At 43.6% G+C, this 20,723-nt stretch overlaps 1 protein-coding gene across 7 annotated transcripts in view; it reads left to right on the top strand.

Annotated features, from left to right (window-relative positions):
- The window catches only part of LOC122815888 (ankyrin repeat domain-containing protein 26-like), a 2,190,206-nt gene that overhangs the window by 2,049,237 nt on the left and 120,246 nt on the right, over positions 1-20,723 (top strand). For 6 of the 7 annotated variants that reach the window (XM_044088730.1, XM_044088728.1, XM_044088731.1 and 3 more), the window contains one exon: positions 473-518. The exons of the other annotated variant lie outside the window; for it this stretch is intronic. In XM_044088730.1, coding sequence (XP_043944665.1) covers positions 473-518 — 46 coding nt within the window. The remainder of the gene's footprint in view (positions 1-472; positions 519-20,723) is intronic. 7 annotated transcript variants of the gene reach the window in all.

The following is a 20,723-nucleotide window of genomic DNA, read 5'->3' as shown; positions in this document are numbered from 1 at the left end:
GCTGTCATTGACCACATAGTGTAAAAGTAGAGAGAAATCAGTTATTGCATGAAAACTTAGCTAGAAAAACATCTGTATGAAAAACATAGGTAATGAATTACCAAAAAGAAAGGAAAAGTCAGCTATCTGCTGTTATGGTGAGTACCTTATTTATTACATTTAAGTTTATGAATGTTCCATTTGAAATTTGCACAGTGACAGTAACAAGTAATTATGATTTAAGTCATGTAAATCACAGTGTGTCCATTTAACCTTCATACATGGAGAGGTAATGTTTTACTGGGAGTAAATGTGCAGAAGTAAAATTACAAAGCAAAGGACAAGAGTGCTCACTTGCTGTGTTTCTTCAAACACAAAAGGAATTAGAAGTTTGCTTTTTGGTAGAAAGATGAAAGACTTTCAATCTCAAGATGTGTTTTACAGTGGAAATTGGCCTAACATACCTCTCAGTTTTCTTTAATTCTAATTTCAGATGCATATTGAACTGGACAAAAATATCACAAAAGAACTTGATGAAGGTATGTTATCAGCTAACCAGCATTAGATGATATGGTCATAGTTCTCGCAAGTTTTATGAAGAAATGTACAGTAGTCATTATTTCCTTTGTATAATACAGTAGTCATTATTTCTTTTGTATAATAAGGATTTTCACTATAGCATTATGCTGAGCTTTTTTCAAACAGTTTTCAGATTGTTAACAAGAGTGGTAAAATATTCCAGCTGCAGTGGCATAGAGGTATACATCCCTCAGTGTGGCCTAGATTATCCAAGTTTAGTTAGTGGTTCTTGTGCTTGACCAAGATGGATGGAGATGATGGGTGTGACCATCATGAGGAAATGGTGGTTCAGAGCAAAGCACATGCAGACACAGTCCCTCAGGAGAAGCAGTGTTATGGTGTAGAGCCTCTCTGCATGGTGATAACCATCATTAGCAAAGATATAGGAGCATAGGAATAGTAGAAACGATTGCCTTTTAGAAGGAGATGGAGCTTATAAAGGGATAGTGAGTATGAGCTGACAAAGGTAAATGTAGTTATCCAGCTAAGGAGCATGTGCACAACCACATGTGGTTTATAGGTTCATAGGAAAGTACTAGGCTAACTGCCCTTGTAGGCCATTTTAAGCTTCGCTAATTTCCCTTTCAAAGTGAGAATCAAACCCAGTATCTTGAGTTTGTGAACTAAACACCTAAACCATTATGCTAAACCCCAACCCGGCCATGAGATCTCATTTGATCGGCAAGTACTAAAGTAGCTGCCTTTGTGGATCATTTTAAGCTTAGTTAATTTCTCTTTCAAAAATGCAGAACAAACCTTGTACCTTTTGTATGCGAGATAATTACCTTAACCATTTTACCAAATTGTTTTAGTAAGGACTTTAAGGTGGAAGGTTTCATGGTGTGTTTTAGGTATGTTGGAAAGGACTTCCAAAGTTCGATTTGAATGGGAATTTAGTGAGTTGCCTGCTGATTTCTTTGACTTTGTTGTGATTACTAAGAGCTTATTGGTTGAGTGAAGGTCTCCACCTGGACAGTAGTGCTGCATGGTAGCTTTTAGTGCTGGACATTCTTCTGGTGCATGCATAAGACTGTTTGCAGTAATACGTTGTGAGTATGTTAAATATTTGTATAGCTCAAGCCTGTTTGTTTCAGGGCTCTGCAGTGATGAGTCCTATATGTAAGAATGGCAGCAAATTTGACTACTTCATTGTGTCAGACAGAGAGTTTAATATTAAGTGTAGTATTTAGGTTTGTAAGAACAGCTGAGACATACAGTTGGAATGGAAGAAGGTCACTGGTTGCTACAGTTTGTCTTGCATCGTCTGTCAGGTTTTATCGAGTTTCTGTAGCATTTTTAATGGCTTGCGATATGTGTTGTCAAATTTGAGATCATTGTCAATTAGAACATCTAGACGTTTCAGTTTTCTGTATTGTTGGATGAAGTCATTTTGAAAGATTGTTTCATATTGGTATTGTTTTGGACTGAAGAGTATAAGTTTTGCTTTTGTTAGGATTTAAAAATAGATTTACATCTTTTAGCTGAGTTTTGACTTCCCTTTGGCTTATCCACTGCTCCCAGAGTTTTCACAAAATGCCTGCGTCCAGCCATTGCATTTTGCTGACAAAGAAATATTCAAATTTACCCCTACTTGGACAACTGCCTGATTCAGGCAGACAGTCAGGAAAAGCTGTTGCAGTACCTGACATTTGTAAAGGACCTACTAACCTCACTGGGGTACACTATAAACGAAAAGAAATCCAAACTAGTCCCCAGTCAAAAAATTGTATTTCTGGGAGCAAGCCTGGACATGACATCCCAGATGGCATTCCTTACTCCAGAAAAACAAGCCTGACAGGCTACTTCTCTCAACTGGCCACCAAAACCCAGTTATCCGCAAAGAAAATCCTGCAAGCTCTAGGGTTCATGACCGCCTGCATTCTGCTAATTCCATATGCCAGACGGTATATGAGGAAATTTCAGTGGTACTTAAAAAGCCTTTGGTGTCAACATTCTCAGGACCTGGAAGCTATTATACCTATAATACCTTGTCTAAGGAAAGATTTTCTTTGGTGGGCAGCAGCATGCAACCACAACAAGGGACTTCCCTTTACTCATCCCCACGCCACCCAGACCCTAACCACAGATGCATCAAACTATGCCTGGGGTGCACACCTGGACGGCAGGTGTCTTCAGGACCACTGAAGCCCAAATCAAATTCATCTGCACATCAACCAAAAAGAGATGCTAGCTGTTCAGCACACTCTGACAGCTTTCAGATCCCTACTCTCTCCGAGGCCTCTACAAATGAAAACCGACAACACCACAGTGATGTGGTACATCAACAAGCAGGGGAGAACCCACTCTGCAGGCTAGCCATGACCTTTTGGAACACGGCCTCAGCCATGCATATTCACCTGCTAGCACAATTCCTGCCAGGCAACCAAAACTCTCTGGCAGAAAACTTAAGCAGAAATCTCCTAGACCCACACGAGTGGCAATTAAACCACAACACCTTCAGCCTTGTGACCCAGAAATGGGGTACCCTGAAGGTGGACCTATTTGCCTCCCCCTACAACCGCCAACTCAGCAGGGAACCTCACAGCAAGGCCTGGAAAGTGGATGCCATATCCTTCCAATTGGTAAACTTCTCAATCTATCCATTTCCCCCTCTACCTCTTCTTACAAGAGTATTACTCAAAATAAGGGAGGAAATAGCAAGGGCAATCTTGATTGCCCCAGACTGGCCATGCCAACATTGGTACCCACTACTGCGCAGTCTGTCACCATTGCCTCCATGGCACCTCCCTCAGATTCCAACTCTCCTGACTCAGCAGGAGGGAGAGTACTTGCATCCACAATTGCAGACCCTGAACCTGTCAGCCTGGCTTATTCCTTGACTTTTCCTCCAGTGGCCAGCCTAAGAAAGCAGGTCCTGGACATTATACATGAATCTCTCAAAAACCACAGAAAAAGACGAAAATATAAACATTAAACTGGGAATACACATAGCAAAAGCTTTGTTAATGTCTTCTGATAAAGCGTTAATTATATGTTATAACAGTTTGGTGTTTATATACATTATACATGAAGCCAGACAACCCAGCACTAGAAAATCCTATGCTGACAAGTGGAAAAGGTGTTCCTGGATCCAGACTAAAGGAGCTGACCCAGCACAGCCCTCCTTACCTCTCATCCTGGATTACCTAGCAGACCTGCTCCACAGGGGCCTATCCTTCTCTTCCATCAAAATACATGCCTCTGCCATCTCTGCACATTACATTTTTCATGTTGACAGGGTCTCCCTCCAGATTAACCCAACTTTCATGCCTAAAGTGGTGTCCAGTGCGGCTCTCAACCAATCTATTAATTTGCCCACCTTTTTCCTTAAACCTCAAAATAAGGGGGAAGGGATCCTGCACTCTTTAGATGTGCACAGACAGCTCAGATTCTACCTGGATAGGACTAAGCCCTTTAGGAAATCTGACCAATTACTAGTCAGCTTTGCACCAGGGGCAGAGGGCAAGGCCATATCAAAGCAAACCATTTCCAAATGGATAGCACACTGTATCCATGTCTGTTACAAACACCATGGGAAACCACCCCCACTGGGGGTCAGAACACATTCCACTAGGGCAACTTCAACCTCTGCAGCCTTTCTCAAAGGGGTCCCTACCAGGGACATCCTGGAAGCTGCAACATGGAGTTCTGTTCATACCTTCACCAAGCATTACCACCTGCCTATCTTTTTCAAATCCAGGGTAGGCTTTGTAACTGCAGTCCTGCAGGGCACACTAGCCAGCCCCAACTCTTCTTGACTGCCTCCACCCGTTATTCAGCTTTGGGAATCAACCCAAGTGTGATGACTGCAACAGTGAAACACGAAGAACATAGTACAGTTGTGTACACTTACCATAAATGTAGATGCTCGAGTGTATTCACTGTTGGTTTCCCACTCTCCAGCCCCTTTGTCTTTCTCTCTCTCTCTCTTCCTCACTCTTTATAGGGCTATTGGTATTTACTTTCTACTGGTGGTGTTATTCCACCATAACCTAGCTCCCTATTTGGGGGCTCCTGACATTTGGGGCAAGAAAAACTGATGTAATGGCGTTGTGTGTTTTTATACCGCTGACGACCTGACATCAGTCCTTGAGCAACAGCAACCGACGCAGAAATACTAAGCCTCTGGTATTCGGGCCAATTGAGGGCTACCCCTGGCAGGATAACCCAAGTGAGACGACTGCAACAGTGAATACACTCGAACATCTACATTTATGGTAAGTGTACACAACTGTACTTTCTCAGATGAGTGATGCACGACACAGCTCCTGCAGTTTGTCTACAGGTTATTGCACAATGTTAAATAATCCCTGTAGGCTGCTGCTCACAGGTACAGCATTTGCATAGGACCGGTTCTTGGTGTAGGGATATGCAACAGAGCTCCTGCTGTGTTTGACTGACAGAGGTGACAGAGGACACAATTTGTTGTCCACGGGATCTGCCCTGTGGAAGACGGTAGTGACCATGTGGATGTGGTGACCTTGTTATACATGATGTTTATCATTCACTCTGCTTCAGTTGTATATGGGTTCTTTGCCTGCACAAACACCTACACTGTCATCTTTCCAGAGTTCAGAATCCCCTTCTCATACTCTTTGACTGGGGATTGTTTAAGTCCCTCTCATCAAGGGAAGCCTAACCAGTGTCACAGAAAATCAGTTATTCAGTCTTTTTGCCAGCTGTACGACTCCCATGTTTGAATCTGCTCAGCAGCCTGCATTGTTGGGTTACAGCTTCCAGACTCTGATAAGATTCCTTTGGGAACTTCCCTTCCTTATTATTATTCTAGCCTTTTGTTTTCTTTCTTTTTTTCGTTCTTTCTGTTTTATATAAACAAAATAATACATGTGTGTTAATTTTTTATATTAATATACTTGCTATTGCCACTGCTGTTAATTCCACTGGAAATTCTTACTCGCTACTGTGTTGTTTGTATGCTTAATACGTAAGCAGTCATGGGGCTTTTCTAAAGTGTTTTATGACTTGTACTGGAAAACTGAAGTTCTGTGCTGTCATTTGAACACTGAGGACTCTTTCTTGGCGGGGTGCCTAGAGGTCTGTTTAAATTTTTTTTGCTTCATTTGAAGTTCTAACATGAAAATATTGTGTTTTTCTCCATTTTCATTTTTATTATATGTACTCTTGGTTTAATACTGATATAGCCATTTTTATCGTTAACTAGCTGTTTCACCACAAATTACTTTATTTGCATTTTCTGAGTTTTTTTTTTCATTTCTGACAAGGGAATATCTAAGTAAATGCTTATTTATGCTGTTTTTTTAAAAAGATTCTATTTAATTTAAGGGCTTATATTTGATTTTTTGCCACTATTGTGACATGTGATTTTTACTTGGTAATGTGTCCGTGTGCTATAGTGTACTACACTGTGCAAATTGCAAACAAAGCTTAGCACAATTTAAACTGCCTCTGCTATCTTTTTATGCAGTTTAGCCCTATTTGCTTTGTGGGACAATAGTTTATATTTTTATTATTGCTGCTGTTAATCAGCCCTTAATGTTGTTCTTCTTTCGGCTTTTCACGGTTAGGGGTCGCCACAGCGGAACTCCGGTCCGCTAATGATTGGAAGTAGATTTTTACGGTGCAGAGATGCCAGCTCGACGCCCAACCTTCAGCGAACTCATTCACGCATGTCTTTTGAGCGCCACTCCACCGCAGGGGGGACATACAGACTCCACACAGAAGACACTCCAGCTGAGAATCGAACTTCTTGCTGTGAGGTGACAACGCTACCACTGCACCACCACGGCTTCCGTCATTGTATTATTCTGGTTGGTGTTATTTCCCCTGGCCTGATGAATCCTGATACACCTCCCCTCACACCATCAAATCCAGTTGCACCTAAAAAGAAAAAAAAAATCAACAAAAACATACCTCAGCCTGTGGTTTGTGAATCTGTTATTGTCTTAAGCCAGCTCACAGACTACCTACCTTTTTTCCTTATCACCCTCTGGTGTGAGCCCACAGCCCTCAATGACATATGGAGGTCAGACACATCCTTCAGAGTTGTTCCATGTTCAACTAGGGGAGAACTAAACCCTTTATGTTCAGCAAAGGTCCAGGGTAAGAGACCCCTTGCCAGACATAATACTCTGCCCCCAGATATTTTGTAATTTACTGCAGGCCATAGAAAGAAGAAACAGAAACTTCACCACACAACAGATACTCGAATTATTACCATGTACAGGGCTGATATGGTTTCCTTAGCTAGGAGTGTTTTATAGTCAGATAATCTCATTCGTTATGCTGCTATTCAGAATGACTATGGGGTCAGCATGTCTAGAGATCAGTCTAATGCCACCAATGTTTGGTGAGGTCTCTGATGCAAACAGTAGTAAACACTCTGAATCCATCCAGTGTGATTCTTTGGAAGGTGAACAGGTTCAAAAACCCAAGCAAGTGTTCCCTTTTCCACAGATACTAGCCAGAATTAGAGATTTTTTTGACTGAAAGCAGTCAAAAGTTATGCCAGAGATTAGCAGAGTTTATTATTTTATTGAGGATGAGATTCCATATGTTTTGGCTATTCCTCCTCTGTTACCAACCCTTGAAAATGTCTGTAAAACTGCATATAAAACCTCCTTGGCTAGTGAACCAGTTCCCAAAAAAGGCTATGAGGAAATACAGGGTGTACTCTGATCTTACCCTTCTCTTTGCTGCTTTGTCAACTGACCCAGCTTCAGTTTCTGTAGCTGGCAACTCTAACGAAAGTGCCTTGGCTTCTTCTAACCCTACACCGCAGGATAAAATGGGCTAGTGGATAGAATCTCAGGGAACAAGTTGTCTCAGTCTAGTAATTTAGTCTTTACAATTTTAAATTATTAGGGCTTCATATTATTAGGCCTTCATGTGGAAATTTATTTTGCAATGTGTTTACAGTTTAGATGACTTTGCTGTATCTTTGCCCACTGAGCAGAAGTATTATATTGATATATAGATGAGTTTGTTTCTAAAGTGACACAGGTTCTGAAACTTGCTTTGAGGAGTGTCTTGGAAGATGCAGACACTATTTTCAGAAATGCAGCTGCTTCTGTTGTATTGAGAACACATTTTCGGTTACATAACCAGAAGTTTTTCAATGCTCCTTTAAGTCCTGATTTTGTATTTGGTCCTGTTGCTACCCAGATTCTCAAACAATGAGATGATGAAGTTAAATTAATATATACCATGGGGGTGTCTAGAATATTTTATATTCCCAGGTTCTGTCTTAACAAGGCGTAGAACATCAAAGGGCAGAACAAACAAAACTCCTAGTCTAACAAGAATCAGGGTATCAAGAGGTAATGGCAGGAGGATAATACTCCCAAACCAAATAAAAGTGCTCCTTTCCCAAACAAGATCTTTCCCCTGCTAAGGAATGACTATGCCAAAACTGAGGGCATCCCATCTCTTCCTCTTGCCCCTCCTCCCCTTTCACCTTCCCTCAGGGCTTTGCTCACGCCAGCAGCATGACCACAAATAGTCCCAGACAAGTGGGTGCTGAGAATAATTCATTGAAGATACTCTTGGCAGTGGACAGAAAATCTTACTCCCTTCAGAGGAAATCCCCTTGCACCCTGCAAACCACATATGCGTGTTCTGTCCAATATTCCTTCTTAACTTGCAAGCGAGGGTTATAGAACCAAGATGTCCATAGTGTTTCACTGTTGCAGTCATGACTGTAGGGTTCTCCCCTGCCGGCAGGCAGTCCTCAGTTGGCCAGAATCCCAAAGTCTGGGTCCGGCGTCAGCTGTTCAGCCATGCTCCCTGACGTCAGAATGCCAGGAGTACAAAGCTGACAGCCGGCGCCATGTTCTCCAGTCTTTCTTGCCGTCGCGGTGATAGCAGTAGCAAGAAGTGCGGTCGGCTGACTACTGACAATTTTTTCTGAACAAACTTCAGTCAGAAGACTTTCTTCTCCTACTCAAAGCTAAGTACCCCATTGGGGAAACTTTTTTCTTGCTCCAGTCCGATGTCAGAAAAAGTTAATAATTGTATTTCATGTGGGAAGCAACTACCTCATAAGGATTTTCATTCTTACTGTATTCCTTGCTTAGGCCCTGACCACGATGTAGCTAGTTGTCGGTTTTGTGCTAGATTCAATCGAACGTACAATTAAGCGAAGGTGCGATTTTGCATTTCATTACTTGGTGGCGGGGTGCGTTTTAATTACAAAATACTCGGATACGGTCAGATGGCGAAGCGGACTCCCACGAGGAGGGCGGGATCACAGTTCAGATGGCGGGCGGACTCCACGAGGAGCCAACTAGGCCTTTGAATATTTCTGTTGCAGGACACAATGCTCCTTCCTGGGATGGGTCGAGAGTCTTGTGTGCCAGTACCGGCTTCGAAGGGTGGGACGGACAATGCTCGCCGGATGGGTCGGAACGCTGGCGTTAGTACCGGCTTCCGAAGGGGTTTTCAGGCCTACTCAACTTCTAATAAAGGCAAAGCCAAAGACAAAGGCAAAGACTCCTACTAAATCAAAGACTGCAACTCAGGCCTCTTCTGATCCAGCTCCCAAGTCACAGAAACAGTTACTTAAGATGGCGGAGGACTTGCTTACTATGATCAGGGGTTCACGTCCCCCTCCTGATAAAAGGCCAAGGCAGGAAGTTTATTATGATTCCTCTGATCAGGCTTCTCTTTCTTCAGTTTCTTCTTCTGACCAGGAGTATTCTTTCCCTCCTTATGAGGATTCTGATGCTGAGGAGTCCATACCTTCAGTTTCTCCCCCTGAGGATTTCTCTTTTGGGGAAACTTTGCATGAAATGAGGGAACATTTCCACTGGGAAGGACAGGAGTATTCGGAATCTAAGAAAAGACTAAGGGATTTTCTTCTTCTTCAACATAGACCCTGGCTATTCCTCCTATTTTGGATATTGTGGATGATGCTTTTTTTGGAGGCTAACCCCTGGACCCCTGACTCTTTTCCTCCTGCTTCTGTTAAGCCTGACAGATATTACAGGGTTCCTGATTCCCACCAGTTTTTATACAAGACCCCTGCTACCCCTACTGCTGACCTGAAACTATTTCTCAGGGTCTTAAGGCCGCTTCTGCTAAAACCCATTCCCCCACTGAGAGGATTAGATCTTTAGAAGAAAGATGGGGCAAAAAGTACTTACTTCTGCTTTTTTCTATTAGGGCTTTTTAAACTGTCAGTTTCATATGCTGAAATACCAGCAATTTCTCCTGTCTGTTTTAAAACAGAAGCTAACTTCCATTTCTGCTTGTGCAGATGATAAGGAGTTACATGACTTAATGCATGCCACTGAACAAGTTGGGAAGCATGGTTTACACTGTGGATTTGATGCCTTGGTGTAGGGCTGCTGCCTCGGGCACAGTAATTAGAAGGCATGCATGGTTAAAGGAAGGACTGACGACAACAACAACACCACAGTTGTGGTACATAAAACAGCAAGGGGGGATCATTCCTACCCCTTTGCAGACTAGCTATGGATCTATGGAATATATACAGCTAGCTTGCTCTGGACCTTCAAGCTCAGTTTCTACCAGGGAAGCAAAACTTCCTGGCAGACAGTCTGAGCAGAAACCTTCAGTGGATGCTGGACACCAAAATATTCAGGATGATAACAGCAGTCTGGGGATATCCTCACATAGACCTCTTTGCATCCCATCTCAATCATCAACTACAGATTTTTTTGCAGGACTCTTTCCACGAACAAGCTTGGAAAGTGGATGCACTATCATTCAGTTGGAGAAACCTATCGGCATATGCCTTTCCACCTCTTCCTCTTCTTCCACGGGTATTATTAAAGATCAAACAGGACAAGCCCAAGATGATAATACTGCTGGCCCCAAATTGGCCTTGACAGTTTTGGTACCCAACTCTGAAAAATCTATGTCTGAAGCCCCCTTGGGTTTTACCACAGACTCCGAACCTTCTGTCCCAGCACCAGGGTCAGGTTCTACACTCCCATGTCAGAACTCTCAGCCTGGCGGCCTGGTTAATCCAGGGTCTTTGATTCATTTTCTCCTGCCCAAGCAGGTTATGGCTGTCATTTTAGAAGCCAGACGTCCTAGCACTAGAAAATCTTATGCAGGAAAATGGAAAAGATTTTGTTCCTGGATGCAGGCTCAGGATTCTGATCCTCTTCTTCCTAACATTCCTTTGATTTTACTTTACCAGACAGATCTCTTACATAATGGTCTATCTTTCTCTTCCATTAAGATACATGCCTCTGCTATTTCCGCTCATTATAATACAGACCTTCCAATCTTTTCCCACCAGCTCATGAGACAGTTTCTCAGAGGAGCTAAGAACTTAAGACCTCCTAGATCTCCTCTCATTCCTGCTTGGGATCTCAACTATGTTCTGGAAAAGCTCACCTTACCACCTTTTGAGCCTGCTGCCTCGTCTGACATTAAGTTTTTACCTTGGAAAACAGCCATTCTGTTAGCTGTGACCTCTGCCAGGAGAGTCTCAGAGTTGCAAGCTCTTATGGCTGTGGAACCTTATATTATTTTTCATCAGACAGGGTGTCTTTAAGGACTAATCCTACTTTCATGCCTAAGGTGGTTTCTAAAGTGGCTTTAAATCAAACTATTCACTTACCAACTTTTTTCCCCACTCCTCAAAATAAAGGGGAAAGGATCTTGCATTCCTTGGATGTACACAGACAACTACGTTTTTACCTGGACAGAACCAAGGACATCAGAAAATCAGAGCAATTGTTTGTCTCTTATGCTTCAAGTTCCCAAGGCAAAGCCATTTCAAAATGGACCATTTCTAAATGGATTGCTCATGGAATCAGATTTTGTTATTCACACCATGGAAAACAAATCCCAGGAGTATCTGGACTCATTCCACCAGAGCTGCTGCCACTTCAGCTGCTTTCCTCAGGGGAGTTCCTACCAAAGACATTTTGGAAGCTGCAACTTGGAGTTCAGTGCATACTTTTTCAAAGCACTACAATCTACCTCTCTACTCTAAGTCTAGGGCAGGCTTTGCTTCTGCAGTTTTGCAGGGCCTTTTTCTTCTTTATGACTACCTCCCTTTCATTCTGCTTTGGGATTCTACCCTACAGTCATGACTGCAACAGTGAAACACGATGAACATAGTACAGTTGTGTACACTTACCATAACTGTAGATGTTGATTGCAGTCTGCTGTCTTTCCTCCCTCCTGTCCCTCTTATTTTTACTTTTGTGTGGTTCCTTCTTTCACCATTCTTCTGAGGTGTATTTGCAAAGGATATGGGGCTTTTCTCATTTTGGCACTCCTGACATCTGGGGCAAGAAAAACTGGAGAACATGGCATCGGCTGTCAGCTTTGTACTCCTGGCTGGCGTCAGGGGATGAAGCTGAACAGCCCGGCCTTGAAACAAACTTTGGGATTCTGGCCGACCGAGGACTGCCTGTCGGCAGGGGAGAACCCTACAGTCATGACTGCAACAGTGAAGACACTCGAACATCTACATTTATGGTAAGTGTACACAACTGTACTTTCCTGCACCACAAAAAGGAAAGGGAAAAGGGGCTATTGTAGAGACTATTGTTAGATTTGGCAAACCTAAATACCTTTCTAAAAGTACACAAATTCAAAATACTGAGCCTGCAGATAGGCCTATCCCCTCATCCAGACCACTGTTTATTGGTGACTTTACATCTGAAGCATGCTTATCCTCGCATGCAATATGCTGTCATCTTCAAGTTGCAACTACATATGTCCTGTCTCACACCCTCATAAAGAATTGTCTTCCTGGGATGCATGATGGACACAGAAAAACAAATGGCCTTTCTACCAGATGACATAGTCCTGGCTGTTCATAACATTTACAGTGATTTCTTTCTTCAAGAAGCTGCCTCTGCAAGAGAGTTGCTCAAAATTCTAGGCCTCATGGCATCAATGATCCTCATGACACTAAAGGCCAGACTCTACATGAGCAAGATTCAGTGGTACGTATTAAATTGTTTGACCCAGCATCTGCTTCACTTGGAGTTCCAGGTACCCATGCTGGATTTTGCAAAACAAGGGTTACATGCTTGAGAGATTAGATGTCTGTCTATCCAGATCTAAACTTCTCCATTCAGACCCCAGTTCAGTCAGTCCAGACAGGCTGATCAGATTTTGCATGGGGAACAGTGTACAGGGGAGTTCAAGTGCAAGGCGAATGGGGTCCTTCAGACATTACAAAGCACATAGACATCAAATAAATGTTAGAAAGGATATGTACCTTAAAAGTTCTTTACCACTTAGGCTCTGCAGGTCCCTTTTTATTGGTCGCAGAGTACACCACAGTCTTGTGGTGTCTAAATAAGTAAGGGGGTGCAGGCTCATATCCTCTTTGCCAATTGGCAGCGATGGCCTGGGAGCTAGCCTTTATAGGATTTCTGATGCTTCAGGCCTCATACATCCCATCAGAGCAAATCATAATGGGTCAGAGCAAAATGTAATGGTAGACCGACTGAGCAGATGCCAGACAGACCTTTACAAGTAGAAACTCGTTGCAGAGAACTGCCTGGATTTGGTCCTGATTTAGGGACACTTTAAATTGATCTCTTCACCTCCTTTCAAAACAGACCTATGGAAAAATTCTGTTTGAGACATCCTTGCAGCAGTGTGTGGAGGGCAGAACCATTCTTGTTCACTTGGACAGGAATTTTTCTTTATGCATTTCCACCCTTTCCACTGACCCCCAGTGTAATGATGAAGATTTAGAAAAAATTACCAAAGATCATTGTGGTGATCCCCTTTTGGCCCAGGCAAAGTTGGTTCTCCATTTTAATGGAATTGTAAGGGCAATTACCACAAGCTTTCTCACTCTCTGGATCTGCTCACACAGTGTTATGAGCAAGTGATACACCCCAACTTAAAGCAATTGCTGCTGACAGCCTGGATGATTCTGTCTTGATACCTTTTAGGCACTTGTCCCATGAGGATGTGCAGCAGGTACTGAGGGAGGCAAGAACATCAGCAAGTAGAAAATCTCGTGTTTGCCAGTGGAAGGGATTTTCTAGGTGGTGCCTAACTGATTATTAGAGGGCCCAGTATAGTGTTTACCCTGCTGGTTTTGAAATATTTATATGTGATACTCAACGACAGTGTATCTTATGTATTTGTCCAGGTGCATCTTGCAGCCATGTCAGCTTCCCTGCCCATGGATCCCCTTTTTTCATCATCAAACAGTTCATGAAAGGAGTGTTTCACCTGAGTCTTCACCTCGGAAGCAAATTATCTTTATCTTCTTTTGAACTTGCCTTTCAGGATAATTTGAGGCTACTCACTTGGAAAACTGCTTTGCTTATTTTTGTGATATTTGCAAGTCAAGTCTCTGAGCTGAAATCTCTCTTGGTGGACCAACCCTATCTGATTTTCCACAAGGACAGGTTGTTATATGCACTAATCCTTATTTCTTGTCAAAGTTGTTTCTGAAATTACCCTGAATCAAGCCATAAATCTCCCAGTTTTATTTCCACAACACAAAATCAAGTGACTTAAGATTCTGCCTACTTTGGATGTGTACAGGCAGCTCAGGTACTACCTTGACGTAATCAAGCCCTTCAAGAAAACTGAACAGCTGTTTATTTCCTGTTGTGGATCTAAGAAGTGTCAACCTGTTTCTAAGCAAATGATTGCTCATTGGTTGACCTCTGTCATTGTTTTTTTGTTACTCCCACTGTGGTAAATCTATTCCAGGCAAGGTTAAGGTACATTCCACCAGATGCTTATCCTATTCTTTGGCACATCGGAAATGAGAGGACTCTAGAAGCCTTTTAGTGGCAGCAACCTGCTCCTTTGTTCATACCTTTACAAAGCACTACAAACTGGATTCTTTCTCGTGTTCTAGAGCAGGCTTTGTAAGGGCCATTCTCCAGGGACTGCAGGATCCTTATCCTTCCTCCTCCCATGTAAGGTAAGCTGTGGGAATCTACCCATATATCACTGAGCAGTGTGAGTGAGGAACATAGAACAGTTCCAAAGAAAATGAGGAAAACCAAGGAACATGCTGCTGACAATATGTATTAGCCCTAAAGTTTTATTCACACAAAAAGGTTAAGAGCTTAAAACCAACCAAAGTTATGATTTAAATAAGACTCTTATTTATCACATGTCCTGCTTACTTATAACAGTAAATGTCTGAATTTCGCACTGCCTCAGTGGTACCATCCACCACCCCCTTATTTTGTATATAGTTCAGTGGTGGTTGTGATGCCCGTGCAGGAGCCTCAAACCTCACCACTAACACCAGAGAGGGCATCTCATATATGAGGAAAGGATAACAAATATACACAGTAAAGTGCAATTTCCCTTAAGAGCACACAGAGGTCACAGTCAGTCTGGGGCTGGTTGCTCCCTTGTTCTCCAGGTCCCCAATAAGACTCCCCACTGGCACATATATAGGGTCCAGATCTCAGCCTAGCTGCTAAGCTAACCTCCATTACCCTCTCTGTCCAGTGCTTCGTGTCCCTGCCCAAGTAGCTGACACACACACACACACACACACACACACACACACACACACACACACACACACACACACACACTTTGAGATAAGTATTTATACAACTTCACAGACACTCCTGGGAAAAGCTGACACAGATTCTCCAGTTGTGCCCCTACACCCAGACTATACAGTAATAATTCCTACAACCACCAGCTAATAATTATCAGCTACCCAAAGGCCCTTAAAAGGGTGTCCAATTATTACTGTGCAATATTATTATCCAATTGGTAAGTGTGACTAAACCGTCTTAAGGCTTATTAGAGTGGCTTTGTACAATAAACTCTATAAATATGCAATGTACTCTAGAGCTTAACTTATCTCTACATAAACCAGCCACAGTTGAAAAGGGTTTGAAAATATTTAATAATAAATACTAAAAACAGAAGACAATACTACTACACCACAGTGCTATTCAAGAGTTCAGAGATCACACAGAAACTTAAAATAATTCAGTAGTACAGTTCTGACATAACAGAAAAAACACTTATAGTCCTAGCTATTTCTACAAGAAAACACACTTCTAAGATAACTTAAGACATAGGCAGTGCTGAGTTGAATGTCCAAGATCAAATGCTTAATAATCTCTGGTTCTCACTGTTTAAATTGAAACTGCAGTTTTGCTAAACATTACATCATCTTTTACACCTTCCTGGTTCCCAGGCCACACAGAAACTGCATTTACATTCTTTTACATTTAGAGCAATAAAGGACATTCCACATGTAAAGTCTGGTCATTAACTTTAGCCTTAAAACAATAGGCAGGAAGCCTTCATCTAGCCTGACTGGAGACGACTTGTAAAACATCAAAGGCAGTGATGAAATCATTTTAATTTCAAAGGACCAACAATAAATGCTTGACTTAGCTTTCTGTACAGCAGATGGCAACATTGCCACATTGTTTTAAGTTCAACATTCATATTTACAAATGATCTGGCTAGGCTGGCAGCCTTCACCCATCTCTACCATTCTTCACATCCCCCCCCCCCGGAGAACTCAAGCTACATTTTCAAGTGACCCTTGAGAAACACCGCTTGAGAGGGTTAGGTCTATTTGAGTGTACCTCACCCCATTCCCTGTCTTGAGAGCCCATCTGCATTGGCATTGCTACTCTCACTGTGGTGCTGCACTGACATATATACATGCAACCCCAGGCTCCATCTTAGTAACTTGGCATTTTGATGACTGGCTCTGTTTAACCATGTTGGAGGGTTGTAATCTGTCATTCAGTGAATTTTCTTCCATACAGATAAGGCTGAAGTTTCTGCAGTGCCCACACTATGGCTAGACATTCCTTTTCTACCGCTGCATAGCATTCCTCCCTGGGTTGGAGCCTGTGACTGAGATAAACCACTGGGTGCTCTTCCCCCTCTGAAGAAATCTGGCTAAGTACAGCCCCCACCCCATGGTTCAAAGCATCCACCTGCACAACAAAGTCTGTGCTGTAATCTGGACTGGCTAACACAGGGTGTCCTCCCAAAGCTTCTTTAAGCTTCTGGAATGCCTGCTCACATGCCGTGGTCCACACTACCTTATCTGGCCTGTTCTTCCTTGTCAGGTCTGTGAGGGGAGCAGCTATGGTACTATAACTGGGGATGAACTTTCTGTAGTACCCTACTGTCCCTAAAAATGCCATCACCTGCTTTTTAGTAACAGGTGAGGCTGAATGGCTTCCACTTTGGCAGGTTCTGGCCTTAACTTACCACTCCCCACTCTATGTCCTAAGTAAGAGACCTCTGCCATACCCTCCTGACATTTGCTCGGCTTAATGGTCAACCCTGCCCTCTGTAGTCTACCCAGCACCTCCCTGACATGCTGAAGGTGCTCTGGCCAGGAATGGCTGTAGATAGCAATATCATCTATGTAAGCAAGGGCAAACCCTCCTGCTCCTGCTAGGATATTATTTACCAGCCTCTGGAAAGTCGCTGTGGCATTCTTCATCCCAAAAGGCATCTTTGTGAAATCATACAAGCCGAAAGGAGTCACAAAGGCTGACTTCTCTTTAGCACTGGGAGTCAAGGGCACCTGCCAGTAACCCTTGGTAAGATCAATGGTTGTAAGATACTTAGCCCCACCCAGCTGCTCTAGGGCCTCATCTGTCCTATGCATGGGGTAAGCATCTGACTATCTGTGACTATTTAATTTCCTGTAGTCCACACAGAACCTGGTGCTGCTATCCTTCTTTGACACCAGCACCACTGGGGAGGCCCAGGGACTGTTGAACTCTTGAATCACCCCTAGTTCCAACATCTCCTGTACCTCCTCCCTCAGAGTATGTCTGACACTCTCAGGCACTTTATAAGGGGCCTGCCTAATAGGCCTTTGTGGTCCTCTATCCACCTGGTGCTGCACTAGGTGGGTGCACCCTAGTTTCCCAGTGAACATGTCCCCAAATTCCTGCAACACTGCTTGGATTTCTCAAACCTGAGTAGGAGATAGCTGCTGGGACATTGCTACACCTTCCACTAAGGTGTCAGCCAGAGCCTCACTGAGGAGATCAGTCCCCTGATCTCCCTCAGACTCCTCTTGCAATCCACTTCAACTGCTCAGCACAAGGGCCTCCCTATCATGGTAAGGTTTCATCATGTTAACATGGTACAATTTGTGCCCTGCCATCTGCCTAGCAGTTCCACCATGTAGTTAACATCACTTACCTTTTTTACCACCTTGTAGGGTCCCTCCCAAGCTGCTTGCAGTTTGTTGTGTCTGACAGGAATGAGAACCATTACCTGCTGCCCCACAGCATACTCTCTAGCTCGAGCATTCATGTCATACCACACCTGTTTCTGTTGTTGGGCTTCTGCCAGGTTCTCCTGGGCCAAGCCCATGAGTTCCCTGAGCCTTGTCCTGAGGTTTAGGACATATGCCACAACAGACTCCTTGTGAGGTTCACATTCACCTTCCCACTCATTTCGAATTAAATCAAGAGGTCCCCTCACTCTATGCCCATACAGCAACTCAAAGGGTGAAAAACCTGTGGATTCCTGGGGAACCTCTCTGTAAGCAAACAACAGATGGGGAAAATATTTGCACAACTCCATCTTAAACTGATCTTCAAATGCCCATAGCATGGACTTGATGGTAGAGTTTAACCTCTCAACAAGACCATTAGTCTGGGGATGGTAGGGGGTGGTCTTCATGTGCTTCACCCCATAGGACTTCCATAGTTAAGCCACCAGGTCTGACATGAAATTGGCACTTCTGTCTGACAGTATTTCTTTTGGGAAACCTACACTGTTGAAAATCTCTAACAAAGCATTTGCCACCTTCTCTGCCTCAAAGGAGGACAAACCCACTGCCTCAGGGTAACATGTAGCATAATCAGCTACCACTAGGATATATATTTTCCCTGTGGAACTTGGGGTACTCAGAGGACCCACAATATCTATAGCTACCCTCTGAAATGGCTCCTCAATCACAGGCAAAGGCATCAAAGGAGCTCTCACCTTGTCTCCTGCCTTGCCTACCTTTTGGCACTGCTCACAGGTCCTGCAGTACCCTGTTACATCTCTGGAAATTCCAGGCCAATAGAAGTTCTGCATAATACGCATCTTTGTACGTGTTATGTCCATATGACCTGCAAAGGGAATATCATGGGCTATGGCTAGAAGTGCCAGATGGTAGGCTCTAGGCACTACCAACTGCTGTACTTTCTCACCTTCTAGCCCTCCCTCAGGGGTCCACTCTCTGTATAGTAACCCTTTGTCCCAGTATACAGATTCCCCCTTTCCTTTAGAATCAGGTGCCTTCCTAACTTCCTGCCTCAGGCCTTGCAATGTAGGGTCTGAGAGCTGAGCCTGTCTCAACTTGCTCCTTGTAACCCTTCCCAGCTCCCCTTCCACAGGAAGTCTGGCATCTTCTGACAGTGGTGCCTCACTGTCAGCCTGGGTACTACTACTCACCTCTACCTTCGCAATCACCCTGTCCAAGGGAACATCAGTACCCACAAGCAGCTGTGGCTCACATTCAGTCTCACTGCAACAAAGTAGCTCCCTTCTTGAAGTAACCATCTCACCAGTCCTGGCTGCCAGTATGCAGTCTGTTTGGGTCTTCCCCAGGCTACCAGACCCCCCTTGCTTGTCTCCTAGCCTGACTGCGTGTAACTGCATAAGCCCATGGTACTGCCTCATCCAAATCCTTCCTCCCTCTCAGGACATCTGCAGGATGGTAATTTAATACCCCTGTTGTCTCAAGACAACCTACTATTAGCATTTTGTCTTTCCCACTTACTGGCTCCCTCACCTTTGGTTCGCCACCTTGCCTCCTTGGACAGCTGTATGCCACATGGCCCCATTGGTTGCATTCAGAACATTTAACCCTAGCTCCTGGACCTGTACTTGGACTAGTGTCTTCCCCTGCTACTGGCAGATTCTGTTGTGGCAGTCTGTGCTGCCCACCATGGGTTCCTTTAGACCCATGAGCAGTACTGTGGGTCCCCTTCCTGTGCAGGGCTGCCCTGCTGGCCAGGTATAGGTCTCCCTTCTTCCCCAACTCATCTGAAGTAGCACATTGTCTATCAGCTAACCAGATCCTCATGTCCTCAGGCAAAGTGTTAAGGGCTTGTTCCCTCACCAAAAGGTCTGCCAGCCCTTCAAAAGTGGTGGCCTGACATCCACTCACCCAGCTATGAAAATAAGTGCTCAGTTCAGCAACATATTCCCACACACTTTCATCTGCCTTGCGTCTATGCTCACAAAACGTTTTCTTATATATTTCAAGTGTTAGCTTAAAAGATTCTAAAAGACATTTTTTACAGCAGTATAATCAAAACAGACAGCGTCAACCATTTTTTTTCAAAAATGTTACAGCTTTCCCATGGTCAGGAACCATACCCAGAGCCTTTGGTCAACACTATACTGTTTGCATACCCTCTCAAACATATGAATGAAACTATCAAAATTATCCCCCTCTTTAAATTGTGGAAGAAATTTACTGACCTGTTGTGCTTCTGGGGTCCAGTTACTTCCTTCCCCATTGCCTCCATGACTCTGGTGAAGAGTCAGCATTTCCCTCTCATGCCTCATCTGACGCTCCTTTTCTTCAGCTTCTATCTCGAAACGCCTGGCCTCCAACTCAAGTCTCTTTAGCTCCAGCTGGATTTTTAAGTCCACTGCAGAAAGGTTGAACTGTCCTTTCTCCGAGGATATTGTATGTCCACTGTCAGTCTGATTGTCCTTCGCAGAAATGTTGAGCTGTCCATTCTCTAAGGATATTGCATCTCCACTGCCAGTCTGATTGTCCTCCTGGATGCTGTTTTCTGATGCAGCTGTAACCAAGGCTGCAATCAGGTCTGCCTTAGTCAGGTTTCCATGCACCAGTCCCCTAGCCTGGTACATCTTCACCAGCTGGCTCCTTGTCAGCTTTCCATACTCCTCTGCTGATATGCTGCCTGCTCACCCTGACTAACTAAGCTAACAAAAGAAATAAAACTATTGTGATCTGAACTCTGAGTATTCACTGCATGGCTGATTTAGAGTACAAAACACCTTCAGAGATCACTGTACATAAGCTACAGGATTCACTCTACCCACACCACTACAAGCCAGTTAGTATTTGCCAACTAATTAATATATGATGTGGATATTCCACTAATGATCACCAATTAATATGTGAAGTGGATATCCCAACCACTGCAAGCCAATTAATATGTGAGGTGGATATCCCAACCACTGCCACCAATTAATATGTGTAGATATCCCACCAC

Source organism: Protopterus annectens, chromosome 11.part0 (genome assembly GCF_019279795.1).
Source record: "Protopterus annectens isolate FY-2018-M chromosome 11.part0, PAN1.0, whole genome shotgun sequence".
NCBI lineage: Eukaryota > Metazoa > Chordata > Ceratodontiformes > Protopteridae > Protopterus > Protopterus annectens.
Note: the sequence above shows the minus strand (reverse complement) of the source record. Positions and strands in the feature narration are given on the sequence as shown.